At 37.3% G+C, this 22,625-nt stretch overlaps 1 protein-coding gene across 1 annotated transcript in view; it reads right to left on the reverse strand.

Annotated features, from left to right (window-relative positions):
- Positions 1–22,625, reverse strand: part of LOC149797775 (uncharacterized) — a 255,380-nt gene that overhangs the window by 33,431 nt on the left and 199,324 nt on the right. Inside the window, exon 3 of the mRNA XM_089962720.1 lies at positions 9,039–9,549. Within this exon, the coding sequence (XP_089818846.1) occupies positions 9,039–9,194 (156 nt within the window). The 5' untranslated portion in view covers positions 9,195–9,549. The remainder of the gene's footprint in view (positions 1–9,038; positions 9,550–22,625) is intronic.

Genomic DNA, 22,625 nt, shown 5'->3' on the forward strand with positions numbered 1-22,625 from the left:
CTACTTGCACATCATGCGACTCCAGACCTGGGTATGTGCATTTTACAAATGAAGTCGACTTAAAGGTGAGTATATACCTCCAAATGACAAGAACCTGGGAAAGACTTTTACAAAATATGGGGAAATAACTCGCATCATGTTGGATCAATATTACAGAATTCGTGCCACCCGCGTTTTGTGAATTCGGCTTTGCGTACATTTGTTTTTAAACCAGACATGAGAAACTGGCACCTCCTTGATCTGGAATGAGGAGATCAGGAGTATATTAGCCAGATGTTTACTCTCTTACCCATCGGTCCGTATTTGAAAATACGTTTTCATGCGGGCGCTGATTTCACAAGCTTACCATAGTTTTGACGTAGCAATAATAATACTGTGTCTCTTTGCTTAGCAAACTGTTCCAATTGAAGTGTATTGCACTTTGCGTTCAATAAATTTGTGCGCGCTAATTCATACAGACAATAGCCACGCTTAACCCCTTTTGCACCACGTGGTGCCAATAATTACTTAATTAGTGCATGAAGTCAATTCAAGTTCAAAGGTTTATTTTCCCAGCCTAACAACAAGTTATGGACCTACCTATCCATGACTGGTACAACATGCCAGTGTACATAATGCTCCAACTACGAACATCGTTGTACCAGATCTGCCCATGTCGACACCAAAATAAAAACATTATATTATTAAAGGCAAGGCACATTCCCCTCTAACAACAAAATCACCAAATGGTCCACTCGCGGCCAAAACATAAATAATGCGTTGATCTTACCGTACTTTCATATTCAGCTGGCGTAAAACTTCTCAGGATTTTGCAAAAGCAAAACAAAATCCGTATTCAACGTAGCACGCTGATTTCACGTTTTTTTTTTTATAACAATCTTACGTCACAAAGACGTACACGTCAAAACCAGGAAAAAATCTGTCCGATCATGTAAGAGTTTTAATTCCATCCAAATGCGAAGAAAGTAAACTCAGATCTGCCATGACGTAAGTGTACCGACAGATCTGGGGGTTGTGCTTTTGGTACCAAACATATTAAGCGGACATCGTGAATCCTGATCTGCTGAAGTATTATGACGAACCATGCGTGACCCTTTTGTTGTTGTTGTAGGGTTTAACGCCATTTTCAGCACAATATAGGCCATACATGGCGGCCAGTATCATTGATGGAGGAAGAACCCGGAAAACCCAGGAAAGAACCACCGACCCATGAGACTGGCAAGCTTTCTCGCGTTCCCACATTGCCCGAACCTGAGACTCGAACCCACGCAGACAGAGGTGAGATGGCAATGATCCGTAACGGTGAGCGCTTTAGACCACTCGGCCACTCGGGGCCTCTGATCCTTTTGTGGTTGCGTCATTACGGTGTCATCTCTGTATTCTAAAGAGTTGACGAATATAATATTATATAGTGAAGACTTATTCACCCGCACTCCGTTTATTCCAGTGACTCGTTATCCGAAAGACCATTTAGGAAATAAGTACTTTTCCTAAACCTGTAACACAATTTACTATGATCTTGACCGCAATGTCTAACGAGCATGTTAACGTGTCGCATTTTGTTTTAGCATTATAAGGATTCACTCCAGTATAAACGGAAACTGCCATGTGGTTTATGAGATATAGATTTAAAAGTTGTTTTTCTTTTTAAACAGAGCAAACAAAAACAAAATCTTAACGCAAAGTTTATATGACTACCCAAGGACAAATGGATATGGAAGTGAGTCGCAGAATGAACTATTTTAGATTTATATTAATTCATCCAAAATATGAACAACATTCATAAATGGGTTGCTGAAACATAATCAAAATTAAAATATTTTAGTCAAAACCTAAAATGGAAATTGTTTCTGACTGTGATATCAACCCCACTCCTCAAGTCAAAGGTACAAACGAGCATGTCGTAGAATCAACTGTCTTCGCTTCACGTGGATTCATCCGAAATATGAACAAAATCAATCAATGGGTTAAGAAAATAAAAGCAAATAACAAGCTTTAAGCAAAACCTCAACGCACATTTTCTATAGCTCTGACCTTAGCCCCAAGGTTAATCGTGCGAGCAAATACGTAGCAGAAAGAACTGTCTTCGATTCGTAATGACGCATTCCATATATGGACAAAATCTGGCACAGGATTTTGGAACAATAAGCAAATCAACAATGTTAAGTCAAAACCTTGCGCTACTTTTATATGACTGCCCTTGATTCCAATGTGAAGGGGGGGGGGGCGCGTGCACGCATACCAAATAATGAATTTTCTTGCTTTCATAACGATTTATGCCAAGTATGATGACAAGTTATCAAATAGTTTGGGAAATAGTTGCGAATTTTAAAAACTTATTCAATCCCTTAACAAACTGTTAACGACGACGAAAAGTGACTGGTATGGCGCACGTCCCGCTAACGTGAGCTTAATAAAAAAATTCCATCAAAGGATTAGCAAGTATGACCAAATGATAAAAAAACAAATTATAAAAAAAACGAAAGCTTCAACACAACCTTCATGCACACTGTCTATAAATCCGTGACCTTGGCCTTGAGTCCAATGTCGGGGGGGGGGGGGGGGGCAAGCGTGTAAGAGAATAATTTGTATTTGTCTTCATAATGATTCATGACACATAGTATGATGAGGAACTACCATGGGATTTCAAAATGACTGGCAAACGATAAAGCATTGAAAACAAAACCTTTATAAAGTGTTGACGACGCCAGAAAAGTAATGTTTTGCCTCGCTTTCCACTAGAATGGGCCAGACAATAAAGGATTAAATAACTAAATGCCAGAAGAATCGTCGTTTGAAGGAGCTATAAGCGAGATTAAAGTTGAGTGTGTACAAGTGAAATCAACATGGAAAAAGTATCATTTTGTCAAGACAATAAATGACATACTGTGTAAATGAGAGAGAGAGAGAGAGAGAGAGAGAGAGAGAGATTGCCAGGAGAAAATCGCATTGGTATATTCGCATCGGTTCGATCGCCGGTCACCAACCGAGATTTTCACTACTCCGAATATTCTGCATCACTCTTGGCGTAGGTATTAAACTATTAACCCATAGAAAACATCAAACGAAAGGCGACATAATGCTTTCATCCATCATGTTGATTCAGATGTATGATTTTCATGAACCCTCAAGGGAGCAGGAATGTTTTCCATTCTACGGCTAGTGTTGCACGGTTCACAATAATAAAGAGAGAAAAACAAGAGAAATCACCCAACATGAAAGAAGAACCAGACGACTGATGTGTTTATGGAACACGAATACCGCGCCGAAATGACCTAAACATATAAATGACGAATAGGTAGTGGCGCTAAATGGTAGCACACTAAAGCCCTTTCATGTCCTTGATATGGTATACAAGGCAAGTTACAAGTAAAGGATAAACTAAACAGACAACTAACAACACGATACGGACACACCGATTTATAATCCGGTAAAGAAACGATGAAACGTATAGTCATGAACGGAATATAACGGATACCGTTCACAAAAGAAATTACCAATTTTACGCGTCCAACAAGCTTATCTTTTGCGAGGCATGGCTATTTCAACCAAATAACTGGCCTGGTCGAATAACAGCTATTAAAATTACTTATTTTCTTATTACATATTGCTTACTTTAACAAAGTATAATGTTATCCCGTGTACTACCACCCCACCCCATCCCCCCACTCTCGCCCTCACCCTAACCCTGTCGCGACCCCCGACCCCGCTCCCCAAATGTGACTGACGAACCCTACCTCCCGGGTCAAAAACTGTGTATTTGTACTATGAATGCATATGTAATATGTGGGCATAACTACTGGAAAATGTTACAGTAATTGAAATATGTTTACATAAATTATATTTCTACGATTCCCCACCCAGACAGGCAATAAGAACGAAACCAAACAGTATCTCCATTCCTCCCACGATTATCATATCGAAAACTTGTTCATCAAGATGTAATATTTTCCATCTATATGTTATAGAGGAGAAGGAAAAGTTACGGACATGCAGCCGGACAAATAGATTCAAAGTATCACAATATTCACAACAACTAAGCGTGGGGATAATGAACACGATCAGGTCGCAACTTTGAAATCAACTTAAAGTTCTTGATAATCTTTATTTTCCGACGGTTTCCCCATTTTACGCTGTGTGCTGTAATTACATCAAAGTATTGTTGAGGAAACAGCCCACACCATCGAGATGTTACTGTGACAAAAGTGCTCACAGCATCTAGCTATTGCTGAGACAAACTTCTCACAGCATCGAGGTATTGCTGAGGTAATCAGCTCACAGCACAGCGGTACTGCTGAGACAAACTGCTCACAGCATCGAGGTATTGCTGAGGAAATCAGCTCACAACATCGAGGTATTGCTGAGGCAAACAGATCACAACATCGAGGTATTGCTGAGGCAAACAGATCACAACATCAAGGTATTGCAAAGACAACTGCTCACAAAATGGTGGAATGAATGAGGTAAACTGCTCATAATATCGATGTACTACCGAGGAAAAATGCTCACAACATCGAGATGCTGGTGAAACAGTCCGCTATGGTTTAGTGCAGTGTAAATTATCTCAGGCCCGGCCTTATAGTTTCCGAGGTCCAATGATTCACGCTGTCAGTGAGGCCCTTCTGGTCGAGTTATTGTAGTATGTATTTTGTCAAATGGAACGCGGGAACTTGCTCACTTTGCCCATAGGTCGGTCTTGAACCGTCTCTTCGCATGAACAAATGTCGATTTCTTGTTGGTTAATGCTCGGATTATTAATTGCACGAACATGCAAAATGAAAATATAATGACAGTTAAACGGTCTTTCAGAAAACGAGTAACGTACATAAAGAACTCAATGCGAATCGTGATAAACGTCGCTTCCAAGGTTTTTAACTGAATTTTACTAGTAAACAAAACGTGACGCTTGTGTCGTGAATTCATGCTGTACGATCTAACCTTGCCTCAGCACCATCTTCAAGGCTGCATATTTGATATATTACATAAAGGATCATCACGAAGTAAAGACCGGTACAAATTTGCAATGGTTTTACATTCTAAAGAGACTGCAAGAAATAGTTATATCGCATTTAACCGACACGCACTGCATTGCGATTAACCGTCGACGATACGCGATGTTACATTCTACCGAGGGCGGTTTCGCGATATCCCGCATTGAACCGCTGACAATACGCGCTGTATTGTATCCAATTCATGGATGGTTTTGAGTTTTGTTGGATTTAACGCCAATTTTCATCACGTGATCCTCTATATTTGGCCGCCTGTATATATGATGGAGGAAGAACATGGGAAGACCCAGGAAGAACCACCGACCCACGGGAAGCTACTGGCAAGCTTTATCACATACCCACGAAGATCGAACCGAAACTCGAACTCACAAGGCGAGATGTGTCAGTGAACGGTAAAGGCGAGCGTTTTAAACCACTCGGCCATAGTGGTCCCCTCATTCGTGAAAAAAAAAAACGTCGTCTATACATTGATGAATTTTCAATTAAGAATGGCACGTCTACGTAAATAGTTATTGTAATTTATGATTTGATGTAATGTGATCAGTGATTCCTATGCAATAGAAATGCCCTAAAAATACCACAGTCTCTTTCATGTCAACATTTTACAAGTGTCTAATTTAACCGTCCTGGATTTTCCCCCCTTGTATTGATTCTTCACTGAAATCATTGCAAAACAAATACCTATGCAAACATGTTTAAATCTTGACTTTTAGACATGTAATGAACTATTAGCCTCCTTTACCAGTATGTGTCAAGTTTGCAAATGCAACATCAAATCTAAAATCCGAAAAAAAATAGCTGAAGGGGCGACCTTTAAATAAAAAACAAAAAAAAAAAAAAACAAAAAAAAACAACAACAAGAAGGGAAATGTGTTTTCAACAGAAGTTCTTAAAATCAAATTTCTGGAAGAGACCCGGATAATGTAGCGGTAAGGATATGCTCTGCACCTCTGCTATTCCGGGTTCTATTTGAGGTTTCAACACGTACAAGAGTACATTGTTGCTCATTCACTGTCAGTGGCTTGTGCTCCGTATTCTTCCATTTTCAAGACCAAATTACGTCAACACATTTACTCTCCGACATGAAAGTTTCCTCAACATTTTACTTAACAAAATTTACTCTAAACTTGAAACTCTTACTCGAAATACTCACATGCATTCATTTTTTTTTGGTCGAGACTATTTTCAAGCAAGATTTGTAACCTAGTAAACTGTTATTATGGATGGGCATATGACGTCGAGAATGTGTTGAATATGTTGGCATATGACGTCGAGAATGTGTTGAATATGTTGGCATATGACGTCGAGAATGCGTTGAATATGTTGGCATATGACGTCGAGAATGTGTTGAATATGTTGGCATATGACGTCGAGAATGTGTTGAATATGTTGGCATATGACGTCGAGAATGCGTTGAATATGTTGGCATATGACGTCGAGAATGCGTTGAATATGTTGGCATATGACGTCGAGAATGCGTTGAATATGTTGGCATATGACGTCGAGAATGCGTTGGATATGTTGGCATATGACGTCGAGAATGCGTTGAATATGTTGGCATATGACGTCGAGAATGTGTTGAATATGTTGGCATATGACGTCGAAAATGCGTTGAATATGTTGGGTATGACGTCGAGAATGTGCTGAATATGTTGGCGAAACTTATTGTGCAATCGACTTTCCTTAAATAGAGTAAGTTTGAATAATCGTAAGGGGGGTTCTTAAATACATACAGGAATCCAGTTTGTTCATTTGATATTACCTCAATGCTTAAACTGCACCTCTGAAAACGCATTCCCCCTAATTCCAAATATCTAAAACAATGCAAGACATCTATAGTTTGAAATAACTTAAGATATAACACCCAAACCATCAAATACATGCTGCTCGCCAATTAAGACATCTGTCTCTATATGGTTAATTTTGTAATCTGTGTTAGAGTCTAAAAATGGGCAGAAAGAATCTAAACTATGCATATTAGAGACTTCATTTTCCCTGTTGAAATGTTATATCTTTATTGAACTTAACATACTAACATTCAGGCTAATGTTGAAATCATTGTTAAATATCAAATTTCTCAACCTAGACATACTGAATGTATTCTTCAAGGTAAGCTAAAACTAAGCGGGAATCAGACACTCTCCCCGTTATCTACAAACTGATTTGATCTGAATAAACAGTCAGCTCAGTTTTTGAAAATGAATAAACGAAATCCGTTTGCAGAAGACGAAGTTTAACTACCTTCTATATAAAACTCTTATGTATACTTTCAGTCGTAAATTTGCAATCAAATTTCAACTATAGGTAAATTAATTGTGAACTGACGAAGGTACCAGTTTAATTGAAGGTCATACATTTGAAATTAATGGTGAAAATAAAATAATCTAACCAGGAAAATGCCAGTGAGGAGCTTTGTGCAAACCTCCAAATGTAGACATACATACATACATACATACATACATACATACATACACACATACATACATACATACATACATACATACATACATACATACATACATGCATGCATGCATGCATGCATGCATGCATACATACATACATACATACATACATACATAGTCTAATTAGACATTTTCAAAACAGCACTAATGAATATGCCATTTTGGAAAGAATACCTAAATCAAAAGAGAAAATTGCATCATCTTGGAGGTGTACCTTACTGCATGGCCAAACAAAATAGTTCCTGCTTTACAACTTCACGTGGCATTTACGATCCTTCCCGCATCATATTCCACTTTATATGAGCCAGTTCCTCAACTTCTAAGCCAAAACAGTCACTTTATCTTGTTTCCAATATTTAAGGTTCCTAAATGGTACCACAAATGTGGACATTTACCAGGGTGTGCGTTATTGAATGAAAGTTTAAAAAGTCCCGCTATGTATATCCAAGTTTGAAGAAAGGGATGGCGTATGGTACAAATGACACGTGCACTGTATACACAAATACCAGGTCAGAGAAGAGAACAAATACAACAGATTTTGAATGAATACTGAATCTCATGGAAAAGGACAGAAGCAATACAAACATTTCAAGCGAAGCAGTTGTTTTGAAATAAGAAACATTTCTTCCATGAACTGTCACAGCCTACTTACAACCGAGTGTCTGATCAGATTTTGGCGCAGATGTGGTAGCTAAATATTACTTATTGTTTTTTCGAGGAAAAATGTACACTCAGAAATTCCGGGGATTCTCAGCCAATATGAGAAAGACTGAATAGAAAAGCCACACTTTACTTCGATCCACCTACGTATTACCGACACAAGCTATTAACTTCAATGCTCGGGTAAGACAAAAGTGCAAGATTTGTTAATGTGAAGTTTCATTAACTTACAAATAATGGAAGCCCTTTACACTTAAAACAGGGTTCATTATTTTTTTTAATCAATGAAGATCGCATCCGTGATAAGTAGCATTTAAAGTAAAACCTGTTTAAAAAGGACACTCATTGGGCAGCGCAACATCATCCTTTGCAGACATGTGCCATATATATATATATATATATATATATATATATATATATATATATATATATATATATATATATATATATATATATATATATATATATTCAGTATTCTTAAGTGGTGCATATTGTCCTGTCCATTATACGGAGGTTTCCGCTAAAATAAATTCACTGTATTGGTATAATGGGATATACCCCAAGAAATTTATATCTAACCAAGTTAATCTAAAGGAAACTATTCCCATTGAAACCGTTTGATGAATGAAACTGTAGGAAAGACGGATAAATGATTTTAAACAATGTTTGATAAATCTTCTCCATTCAAGCTGTAATAATTACGCACATACATACATACATACATACATACATACATACATACATACATACATACATACATACATACATACATACATACATACATACATATATACATGCATGCATGCATACATACATACATACATACATACATACATACATACATACATACATACATACACACGCTTTAACAAAAGTACATAATGCACGTGCTTTTGTTGTTGCTTACCCGTATGATCGGTATAGATTCCTCAGGGTGGTACGGTGGTTGCTTGTAAATCACTGAAGTTTCCTTCGGATGTGTGTTTGCTGAATTATTTATATAAATCCCGGCACATGAAGTAAGTAATATAAGAAGGACACAGTGGCAAAAGAATCTTATCATTTTAATCCGACTTAAATGACTCCTGAATTTTCCGAAAAGAGAATTGCACAGGTTACCTTGTTTCTTTGATAGCTTCACACGAATCTTTCTACCTACTCTATCTCGCACTTTCTCGCTTGTCCGTAGCCGCTTGAGCCTCACTATGCCTCTACCACTGCAGAGGATTGGTAAAGTACCATCGACACTGGATAATTTCCCAAACGGAAACAAAGGAATCGGCGTGCTTCTGATATCAACTGTATCAGGCTTCACATGGGGTCGCCTGCCCCTAATTCTGTTGACCTTGTCCCCTTGATTCCGTGCGCCAGGCGCCTCCCACACCGATAGATGGCAGCTACAAGCGCAGCATTGAGACCTGGAGAAGAGAAAGGGTGAATTCTTTGTTTATATTTCCCCACGTGGTTCTCTAATCCGTGAATTGTCAATAAATGTATATTTAGCAACGCGCTAATGCACTTGATTTTATCCATTTCCCTCTGCAACAAACATACACCACTGGAAGTCGCATCAAGGGAGTAATAGACATGATTATACGTTTTAATCGGCTAATTCATGCTATTATCCCTGAGGCTAAACCCACAAAAGTATTAAATATATTCATGAATCATTGCTCTGAACTTGGTTGGGTAATTTACGTCATTAATGATGCATTTTGGTTTTATTCCGGTTTGTTCCTCCTTGAGATATCTATCCTTTCCGTGTAGGTGTACCGCCGCAACAGGAAATGATCTTTAAACAAGATAATTCTGTGACCAGTGAAATCATCGATGTTACTTTCATTAGAATTAATATTCAGATTGATTATAAATTGATTTTTGGTTGCAGATTTAACCCATATTACCATTTGAAATTTAAGTTACGTCATATTGGAAATATACGGTTTACGTTTAACCCCCGTCCCCAAAAATAACAGAGAACCTGACTGTAAATCACTTTTTTCTTTCTTTCTTTTTTTAATAAATGTATCTCGATTCTCAGGGCGGTAGCTGCCGAATTTCTTTTGGTGCGACCAGGTTCTTCCTATCTACAATCATAAAGGGGGAGGGTCAATGGTATGTAATAAAGAATCAATTAATTTGATCCCTATAGAGAATCAAAGAATCAAGTGACTTTTATTTTTTGCTTGATCTCAAGGCATTTATTTGAATAATTTTCAAAAAATATGAACATATTCATGTATGATCCAAAATATGCTACTGTTATGGCATACCGTTGGTGACGACGTTGATGTCAGAAGAAAGAAAGTGAATCGAAGATGATAGTTGTCATCTGCTTATTTCTTTGACACAATTTTATGTCGTCTGCTATTTATTTACATAACTGTATGTCATATGTATGTTTATTTGCATACTTTAATGTCATCTTTATTTATTACATGACTGCTTGTCATCTGTTTTTCATTTACATGATTTTATGTTATCTGTTTATTTATTTGCATAATTTTATACTCTTGTCAGAAAACAGTAAAGGTGTCGAATAGTTACTGCTAAACGGGTATCAGCTCTCTCCTTTCTCTTCAACAAGTTTAGTTGAGTGTGTGTTATTTGGATTTTTAACGTAGCTTTAAAAATTTTCAGTTATATCTCTACCATGTCTGCAGTGTGGCAGTTATAGTGGTGTCTAGCACTGGGGCATCATACCGCAGACATCTAACATCATGTCATATCATCCTGGCACCAGGCTGACCAGTTATAACACTAACTTCTTAATGCTGCGCACCAAGCAAAGCATCTGTAAGTACGATTTTTTATATATAAAAAGCTATAACTTGGCCAGGGTTCAAACCCGCGATCTCCCGCATCCGAGGCGGACGCTCTAACCACTTAGGCCATCATGGTAGTCTATGTTTAGTTGAAACATTTTATTTGCTAAAATTTTTTTTAAATGGAGCCGGGTACGATTTCTCACAAAAGATAAGCCTTTCCACATATAAATACAGTGATACAAATGAACCAGTTATGACAAACTGTAGAAAGGAAAAACAAGACACAACAAAAAAGATGTCAAGAATATTAAAGGTTAACAGTTCGAAAAAGGAAAAGAGATATCTCAAAGTAAACAATGCAAGGCCGGATTAAGGCTTTTGGGCGCCCGGACACTTAAGACAGATGGGCGCTTGTAAATCTACAAACATAAACTGAATGCAGTTCCTAAACTGTCCTTTATTTGTGTATAATTATTATAGCTCTATTAGGCTAAGTATTAGACGGTTTAGACCAATGCATTGTTTATTTAAACACAGGTAGTTTTATCCAAACGGTTGGTGGTGGTGGAGGTGGGGGTAGTGTGACGTGGCCCCTGTACCAACCCATCCCTCTTACTCCGTCATAAAATACCCCCCCCCCCAGCAAAAAAAAAGAAGACAACCGTCCATATATATATATATATATATATATATATATATATATATATATATATATATATATATATATATATATAAAATCTATGCAAGAAGCATTAGTTTATACCTAGTGAATCTTTACGGTGCTTTTGAATAAAAGAGTAAAGATAGTCAAATTGTGTTCAGTTTCGAGTGAGCCAAAAAAAAAAGAAAAGTGTTTGTAAAGATGGGAATGAACAGTTCTGTGAGACTAAGTATTAGATCTTGCTTTTGAACTGTGTATCGAGTGCGAATGAAAATACAACGATATGCGCTGTCTGCTTCTACCCCATAGTTGCGTAAGGGATTATACGTCAGTCGACTGTCATGCCGTTCTTTTTCTTAAGGTCGTTACATTAGTTTCTGGTCCTAGTATGAATAACAGTATTTGCAAACCCAGGAAGATAATAAGAAGGAACGCAATATACCCCTTCAATGTTAAAAAATCGCTTTTTGTTTTAACATGTTCAATGTATCCCGCATGAGAATAGTTGAGTTAAGGAAAGATTCATTTTGTTATTTCAAGTCTCGCATTGAAACTTGAGAAGTTGTGTTCATTACGCACATAATATCCGATTAATACTGATCAGTGGTCGAAGTGCTCGCCTTTACAGATCACTCATAATTTTCACATCTGTCCTAGTCAGTTCGAGTCTCGGACGACCAACGTGGGCATGCGAGAAAGCTTTCCTGTAGTAGTTTCCCGTGGGTCGATGGCTCTTACCTGTCCCATTCTCCAACAAAAAGACTGGCCGCCATGAATGACTTATCTTGTACTAAAATGGCATTAAAGCCCAAATGGTACAAGTCATAATAAGTAGTTCATTTAAATACTCGGTGAATCATTATATACAATTCTTTGAAAAATACTGAGTCTGTGGAATTTTCTTCTTTCTGAGAGACAGCAGTCTCTGCCTATTCTCATACACCCCTAATACATCAAATGAAATTGCTATCACAGATATTCTACTCTGTCTCTATATGACGGATCTTAATAATGTTTAGCAATTTCGACTGATATAACTAGTGCCCCTCCCCCAAGCCTCCTCCCCATACCTCCCCGTTCGATCCAATGTTCTTTCATGACTCTTCAAAGGCTCAACAAAACGAATGTTAAAATCGTTGAAATGGTGTCTAAATGTTTTCATGAAATGCGTTAAAATGGCATTTCTTACCGGGCAATTAATTTTCATTCCAGGTCATCGAAACAAAACGAAATAACCAAACTATTTCTACTGAATCATTACTATTGTCTTCAGAAAGAATATGGTAATATCAAGGGGTAAAGACCCATTTGCGAAATATGGCAACGGTACGCACCTTACAGCATCTTGTGGTATGTGGCACTCCATCACATACAGCATCGAGCGGACTGTTAATCCACGAAGGTGTAAATGTTGTCCTTGTTGTTGTATTTGTTATAGCGTTTAACGCCATTTTCAGCACACGATAGACTATACATGGCGGCAAGTATTAATGGTGGAGTAAAACCCCGGAAAAAAAACCGGAAAGAACCACCGCCCCACGAGAAGCTAATGGCAAGCTTTCTCACATACCTAAATGTAATGCAATTTACAAGAACTCGATCGTTGTACCCGAAGACTTCAACATTATAGAAATTAGTCCACAAGTCTCATCTTTTTTTCAAGAATACTAGCAAAAGTTGTTGGAAAAATCTCGCATGTATCATCTTTCAAGAGCGAATTGTGATTGCGGCTTAACCAAGTCATCCATGTATATAACAATCCGTAAAAATTTATCTTATCGTGCTATATATAACATGCGTCCTGAGTACATGTTGTAATCTTTACTCTTCCGTAAGTGATTATTGTTGTTCAACTCCTCAAATACAGTTTATGATAGATGTGTCTAAACCTGTGTAAAACGGTTTCATAGTTATGATTCTATTCCTGAAAGTGGAGTTTGTGGTAGGTGGTGGGTAGGGACACATTTGCATGTAAGTCCAACGGGTGAGAGATTATCGATTACTGTGACAACTGTGGGATAAGCAGTGGTGCTCCGCTAAATAAAGAAGTGAGAGAACGCAGGAAAGAAGTGAGTGGACACGTTATTCAGATGCGGGGGGCTGGGGTAGAGAGCGCAAGAAAGGTAAGGAACGCTGTGCCCACGCGTTCCCACAGCCCTACACCTCTGGGGATAAGTGAGTCAAGTGCAGGGATAATGTTGATTTCTGACGACGTCTAGCATGCATCAAACGAAGATCTTATTTTAGATAATCTACAAATCCCTGCGACTAATTTAAACTGTCATTAGCATGGTGCCTTCTTGGTTTCCATGCAACAAAATCAAAGCAACTGTTAAAAAAACGTAATTCTAAAATTTTAAAACCTGCAATATTAAATAGATTTTTAAGAAAAGAGGGTTAATTGAATTGGATTCAATCTATCCACTGGTTGTATATGCTCTGTCATTTCCGTTTTCCGTAAGATTTTTTATTTATTGAATAGGAACAATTCATGCATTCAGTTTGAAATTGTAAAGGTCTAAATCACTCTCAAAATAAAATCAAGGTGACCCGTTATTAATGGCTGTTATGGCAATCAATTGAAAGTAATGCCGTTATCATTGCGGCTGATATGAAGTGCATGTATAAAATGTTGATCTGAAATGAAAAAGGAAAGCAAATTTGAATACTTCCCTTTATGGGATTGCTTGAGTAAGTATGTACTTGTATAGTTTTCAAGCTGAAATTTAAATTAACCACCAACACCAAGATAGAGTGCAGGTGTTAGCTTACATGCCAAGTTTCATCGAAATCTGATCTGCAAAGCTCAGAAGCTCATTTATCTGATAATCTCTCTAATAAGTGTAGATTTTGCTCGTGAGCACATACGTTCGAAATCTCGCCCGTACCAAATTTCACGAAATCTGCCAGAAATTGCATGTGCGTATGTGTGTGCGTGTTTTTAACGGCACATAAATACATGAAAGGTTACATTTTACCGTGGCAATTAAAGTTAAGTACCTTACCCACAAACACACTACAACAGCCAGGCTGGGCATATAGCACCACCTTGACCATAACAACCCCTGCCGTTTGCGACCAAACATCACTTCATCAACATGCGTTATTTATTGAGGCATTTTTTAAAAATTGCGTTATTTTTAGGTAAAATACAAACTTTTTTGTCGTTCCGTGAAGCAAGTTGTATAATAAGCACACGCTGCGCAGCAACTGGAGCCGCAATAGGAGTACAAAATGTCTTCCTGTAATTGTGTTAGCGTTCCTTAAAACGTGGTCGAGAGCGTAAGTCTTGGGTGGTTTGTCCAGAATCAGACAGCAATGAGTTCAAGCCATATTGATAAGAAAAGCTTTATCAAGAATAAGACGCATCTTACACATCTGCGTGGTCGCAAGTTAAAAGTTTAAATGCTGGAAAAGATTTGAGCATATCAGATACCAGATTACCTCATTATTACAAACAGACGTCGCGTTCTCTCGCTAGTATGAGCAATCTATTTGACATCTTCATCGAAACCAGATTCAACTTTTTTTTTCTTCTTTAAAAATGAATCTCTTATTATCCAAAAAAAACAACACGTTTTGCCATTGGGCTAAATTACGTTCAGATGTTTTGAAATGAGGCTTAATAATATTTGATTTTATTATCTACCTAAGCGGCTGGCAGGAACACATAATGAAATCGAACAAAACTTCCAAATACGTGAATGTTAAGAGTGAGAAAAAAATAGCATCGATGTGCAAGGTAAAGAGGTGTTTTACAAAATGTTTGGTATGCAAGTCTTACCCAATTAAGGCAGCTGCGATAGCTCAGTGATGAAAGCGTTCGATTTGTGACCAGGAGGGTGAGGATTCAATTCCCACCGTCGGTTCAGCCCAGATCTGCTATCATGGACAAAACACTTTACTTTACTTGGCTTGGCACGACATAACCTTCAAAGTGTTGATGTGCCGAACTTATTTCTACAGACGCTGTTCGGTCCAAATATCTTACCATATTATCATAGACAAAACTAAGGCTCGCTTCACACTGATTCGAGCAGTGGCATCATTCTTTCAGTGAATCAGATCACCTAATAAATTACAATGTATTTCAACCAGATTCTTGCGTGGCTCAGTGAAATTTCATCAAACCACAAGAAAGGTCTGATCGAACAAGAGTGAAATATTAAAAACCCAAACAATCAACACCAATGTTGCAACTTTTCTCGGTTATACTCAACAGAAACACAATTCCTACATTTTGTCTAGTATGTACTGCATGGCATCTAAGTGTAGGTCTTTTCGGAAACTGATTTAGGTCTATACAATCAATAATGGCGTTCGTGGATAAGAGTCTTTAAAATTGATAACGCATATAGAGACGATTCTTCAGAAAGGCAGGACATATGTTTAAACAACAGAAATGATCAAATTCGTACCATAATGAATTATATTAAAACTGAAAGTAACTGGAGGAATATTTTTTTAAATTTTCCAAATAAAGTGTACTTAACAAATGTGATACAGTCTTGTGATTAAGGATTTCAAACCATAAATTACCTGCCGAAACTTGTCAATGGAAAAAAATTCAATATAAAGAAAGGCACAAAATATTAAAATGTTTTCGGAGACGAATTCCATTACCTCTTTCAGAGAAAATTGAATTCGATTAAGAAATAGTATCACATACGACCAAATATTTTGAAATATCAACATTTAATTAAAATATCAGCAAAATATTAGTGAAACATCGAAGGATTAGACAGTCAGAAGATTTTGAACAAATTAGAAGCTGACTAGACAATTTCATAGATGTCGATGACAATTTCACATTCCAACCGTTTGCGACTCTTTTATGTATTGAGACATGTCAAAAACGTTTTCATTTAAATCATTCATCACTTTTCTTTAAATACTTGCGTGATTCTTAATACCTAGAAAATCTATTATCTCTCTCATTATATGTCTTATAGCTTTGTCTAACCTTTCCCTCTTGTTTATATTACACCATGATGGCTTCGTATATGATACCACTTTTATTGTACTTCACTCATATGCTTTGTAACCATGGTCTGAATATGACTTCATTAAGAGTAAGACTTACTCCGTTTTGTTCGGAAGTTATACAATTTAAAAAAAATAATATATATATACTTTAATATGAGTATTGCTTACTGACAAGAGAACTAAAGAAATATAACACATCTCTGCAAAATTCACCAAAAATCCTATTAACTCAGTGCTGTCTCTGTTTTCATTCTTCCTGGCAACTTTTGATATCAACAGTTAACAATCACAGCGTCTGAGCCGCGTATTCATAATTTTGCCTCTACAACTTCTTCACGTGCATCGCTTTGATCTTTGCGAGAAGACTAGATAACATAACCAAGCGTGCTGACCGACAGTTATTTAAAGGGGTCTCCATATTAAAGGAACTTTAAGCGGACAAGATGTTTTTACATTATTCAGTATATCTTTTATAAACATATAAAACAAAATCAATCTCAAGGCAGCCATAACTTGTTCACATATTACGGAGAAATAGAATTTACCGATATACGGAAAAAGAACAGCAAATGTCCGTAACTCAACGTTTTTGGGTTTGCTTTCATTCGCGTATTTCTTGTTTTGCCACTGTTTACGTTAACAACGTGACAGATTACGGGTATTAATAGACACCGGTAGTTGAGGTGCCAGGGTGAGCATGCGGACGGAGTTGACAAGAGTTCCAATTCAAGGGGAGTAACCTAGTTCCGAAAAGGCCTATTCTAACAAGCTACAACCTTCAAACGAGAAATCCGAGATCTTACTTTGGAAAACGAATCATAAAATGAATTATAATTTGGAAACAATTATTATTGAAAGAGTTTTGTGGTTAACAGCCTCGAATATCCGCCGATAACCTACCAGCATGTCCATACCATGGAGCAAATACATTCTCTTACAAAGTTCGTTCCATTTAACTCGTTTTACATTGTATACGGGATGGAGACAATCTCCAACTCTAAGTAGCTCTCTTTTTATCTCCCTTGTATTTGCTTAGAACACTGGAGATCATTTGTTTTTTGGTAACCTTGGATATAAATAGTAGTCTACGCCTAAAATTAGTCTTTGATGCGAATACTATGTTAGTCATAAAAGTTCGCTTTATAATGCATACTATTTCGAGTGGATACAAGTATAAAACAATCAGCAATGTAACCATTGGACCAGTCAAATTTTACCAGTTTTTACTGATAAAACTAAAAACGTCTATTCGTATTTCATCCATCAATATTAGGCCCTGATTAAGTGACGGCAGCATGTGAAGCAATTCTAGAGTTATCTCCCCTAGCACCAAGAACCTGAGAGTGGGGACCAGAAATTTAATGGTCCAAAACCTGTCATCATATCAAACCATGTCGGCTGCCGAGGTGTGTCCTAAATCAAGATAATTTACTCCAATGACTTCATGGTGACACGACTTTCATGTGGTGATGTGCCGTAAAACACAAAACAAAGAAAGAAATTTTAATCATAGGTCTACTTCGTTAAAAAAAATACAATGAACTGTTAACTGATGCCTAGTCTACACTGCGCATTATCTATCCACAATAAAATGCATGTTCTGCCGTTGGATAACAGTCTGCCTCACAATACTTAAATTTTGTAGCTGAAGACATATGTAAAATGTAGCCTTTACTAAGAACAAAGTCGAGTATTGTTGACTGATAAGAATTACAAAAGCTTGGTTATTAACTGCAGTTTTATAAAACTGCCTGCATGTGGAATTGTTTTCATGTCACGTTCGTGACAATATGATTTTGTTTACACGCACACTACAAATTTTGTCGGGATAAAAATGCTGTTCAATGCATTCAAAGGCTGACAAAAATGCTTTTGTTAACCCTGAAATATATTTTCAGGCCAATGTGGGCATGTGAGAAAGCTTTTCCGTAGCTTCTTATGGGTCGGTGGTTCTTTTTGGGGTTTTCCCCGAGTTCTTCCTGCACCAGTTATATTGGCAGCCATGTATAGCTAATATTGTGCTCAAAGATGGCGTTAAACCCTACAACAACAACAACTATCCGTTGAGATCTTGACTCGATATTTTATTCAGTGAGTCGCGCTTTGTTTGGAACAGTTCTAATTGAAACAATCTGAGATGGTCACAAACATATATGATGTTTCCTTTTGTGCCAATGACAATGTGCTGTATAAGGTACAAATGGGAATATCAGATACCACTTTTCTGAACTTTTGCTCTGGTAACGAATAGAAAAAATTACCAGTCTCTAAAGATAAAATACGCCAAAATCTTCTATGTGTCATGGCGGTGGAACATATGTAATCAAATGACCAGAATCCAACTTCAAATTCTATCTGTTCCACAATTAGTAAAACACCGTTCAACCATAAACTTTCGTAATGATTAAATGTAGCTATTTTCGCGGCTTTGAAAATGCGCGAATATAGACCTCGAAGTCTTCTTAATGTTATAGAGTGTATCCGGGAAAAAATTCCCCTAATTTTGCCCACCGTTAAGTTACTCCATCCAAACCAGATTTTCTGATGAGACAGACTTTATGATTGTGTGGAAAGATGTTACAAGTGATTTCGCGAAAACGAAGATGGTGACAAATAATCAAATAGGCATTTCAGTACATTTATATATAACCACTCGGAATATGCTCGTCTCTTTCCGATGAGACAATAATAATAGCCGTATATGAGAAAAAGCATTGCCTCCTAAAGGGTACGACAGATCAAGGCCGATTATAACTGGTGGATACATTTTCCCGCGTGCAGTTTTTATGTCACCACCGTGTCTAGTTTGCAAGTACAAAATTAACAGATTTTACTCTAAAAGCATGCACAGATCGTAAAGTTTATCCTGCGCATAATTTTTTCTACAAATTATAAGCTTTTTATTAACGTCTTGAGGAAACGTTGACTCTGTATCGTACTGGCACAGGCTGGCCTTTTCTCACATTCTAATGACTCATCGTTGTGCTTTTAGGTCCAAAGCTGCTTATTGTTGCGAGAAGAAGAAAAAAAAATAATACAGTCACTTTCATAGTTATGGGTTGCATAAATGCACGTAGGAGGAACGAATTGAAACCAGATTCTTGTATAATAAAACGTTGTTTCTATTGCGACATTCGTCTTTGTTTGGCGTTAATTTTAATGAATTTCAACATGGCAGAAATAGCAAACAATTTCAAGTAATGTGACTTAGTCGGAAATAAACCGAGCAATGTGATACAGTGTGGAAAGTAACTAAGTAATGTGAAACAGTGTGAAGAAAGAAAAAGAAAAAAAACACAACACAAAACCCGAGTTCGATACAGCTGCTCTCAACGATGTAAAGGTTTGGTTTGATTTTATGGGTTAACGCTATTTTACAGCACATGATAGGCTATATACGGCGACCAGTATATGTGTTTGAGTAAGAACCTGGGGAAAACCCTTGAAGAACCCACGGGAAGCCTACTGGCAAGCTTTCTCACAAACACAGGTTGGCTGAGATGAGACTCGAACCCACGCGGACAGAGGTGAGATGTCAGTAATCTGTAAGGGCGAGTGCTTGAGACCATTTGCCCACCCAGGGACCGCAACGATGAATAAATGCCTGTAACATGACATGTGCTTTATAAATGAAGGTCGCGTCTATATGCTAAATGTTAGTAGCCAGTGTCTCAGTATTAGCGCGACAGACTCTCGACCGAAAGAGTAAGTGTTTGAATCCTGCCACCGGATCAGACTTCGTCAGTTATTGTGATGTATCCTTGGGCAAGTCACTTTACTCCAATTGCCTAGTCACTAAATAATATTATTGTGCTGCTGAGTTGTAAAACACCAAGTCAATCCAAACCATAGTCTAAATGAGATCCAATCCGTTTCAAATTTTAAGGTCTCACTGGATAGTTTTGTATTTTGACACCACCTTAATTTTTAAGGTAGGAGGCATGATCCTAATTATCAAAAGCCTAGCATTTATAAAATCAAATGCGAAAGCTAAATCTGTAATGTGGTTTAGATGTACCTTTGAGTTAGGCTTGAAAATGGGTTGGTTTGTTTGGTTGCCTGTCACAGTTATACTAGCACTGGAGATCAAATGCGTAACTTGGGCTGCAAATGAACAGCCGACTTGGCTTACGTATTTACGTATTTCTGCTACAAAGGTAAATATCTAAAAATCGAGATGACTGAGGGTGATGAAAAGTATGTCAATTTGTTATAGTACTAGTGAATATTACTCATGCACAAGGCACATAATGATTCTTTTAGCTGCCTTGTCACAGGAAAATATTCAAAATAGCTCTCTGCTGTCAAAAATGAATGTAAAAAAAGAGGGGTTGGTGGCAGTGTTGGTTCAGTATAACATCCACCAGTTGTATACTGAATAAACCTGATTGCTTCAAAGTCTCACATGCATGCGTTCTACAAAAATCATTAGTCTGTTTTTATTTGTATCTACAGTTTAAAATTATTCTCATTTTTCTGCAATAAGTCATTGTCAGATGACAATTCACCAGATAAACTGTCCAGTGAGACCTTTACTGGCTGCATTTCTCGCATTAAAGACTATTATTCGGAAGAGCTTTGCTTTTATCTCTTTCTATTTTATCCCTCAAAGAATACCATTCGAATTTCTCATGCCAGCTTGACGTGAATGTCAATCTACTTAAGAGTGCTAAAACTTTGTAAACGGTTCTGGAAGAAACCCTACGCCTAGTCAAGCTCGTGTATTCGCCAACTTTCTATGTCCTTGAATGTATAATACGGCACGTCCTACATGCTAGAGTGAATCATTAATAACCTTTTCATAAGAAACCTGGCTCAGTATGACTGTCTGACACACGACAGTTTTATCTAGATGCAAGAACTCGTAAATTCTGGCAGGGTTTTTTCCTGCATTGCTGTATCAATTTTGTAACTCTGTTTTGCATTCTTCCTTGTGTGCATATATCAACACCGTCTGTAGTTGTCGTCCTTATTATGCTATGCATGTCGGCTGCTCTTTTGTTCACTAAGTTGCTATTTCTATTCTCTTTCTTTCTAAAACATAATGTTTATACTGCGCAACGGTCTTTTTAAGTACCGACTATTTCCGAAACATTTCCTGTGCGCCTTGTTGGACAAATAATTTTGCTTCACCATTCTGTCTTTATGTCTCGTGTCATTTGTTGGAGAAAAAATCCGTTTTTCATTATTTTAATAACGGACGTAAACAAAACGCTCAAAGTATATTTCAGCCTCCCACCTAATGGTTGATGTCAGCGCCTGTGACAACAGTGCAGCGGAAAAGTACCTTCTTCGCATGCCTGAAATATAGAGTTTGACTTCCGGTGACGTTACTAAACTTTTGATCAAAGCAGGCGATTTGACTCCGGAGTCAACACCGTTTTTAGTCGATGTCAGTATTTTTTTTTTCTTCCCCAGCTTTGACACCCCCCTCCCCCAGTAATATGCAGTTCCAAGACCCGTATGAACCACGAGGTGCTTACACAAAACCAAAATAAAAAGACAACGAAATAATATAATGAGGACATGTTGAAAGCATTGAAAGAAACAATATATAGACAACAGTCCACGTTTTCTTGTATAGTATCATTATATTTTTTCGATTTTGTTCAAGCGATGGTTACATAGTTTCCTCATTCTATTATATTTTGCGGGTACCAAAAAGGAAATTCCGACTGCAAGAATCAAAAGCATGGTTGTTTGTATCCTTGTTGTTAGGAATAATTTACATTTGTTCTTTGTTGTTTTTACATTATACATTATTTTACATCATGAAAAGATAAATGAAGTGATTAAATTCTGTACATTTTTTTATCCTTGATTTCGTTTTCTAAAATCAGTGGGTTATGTGTAAAACAAAAGGGAGGGGTTTGTGAATAATGTAATCATTCTTATAAACGTGAAACATTCCGTTCAATTTACCATGACGAAGCAAATTCTTTTCCAAAAATATTACGAATCTATTTCAGGCAGAGTCATAGAAGCATCCAATTGTGGTCTTATGTTATCACTTTTTGAGTACGTAACTGCATCCGAAAGTAACAGATTAAATTAAATGTTAATACGAGAGCAAGTTTCA

Source organism: Sinohyriopsis cumingii, chromosome 6, assembly GCF_028554795.1.
Source record: "Sinohyriopsis cumingii isolate HCF-2022 chromosome 6, ASM2855479v2, whole genome shotgun sequence".
NCBI classification, from domain to species: Eukaryota; Metazoa; Mollusca; class Bivalvia; order Unionida; family Unionidae; genus Sinohyriopsis; species Sinohyriopsis cumingii.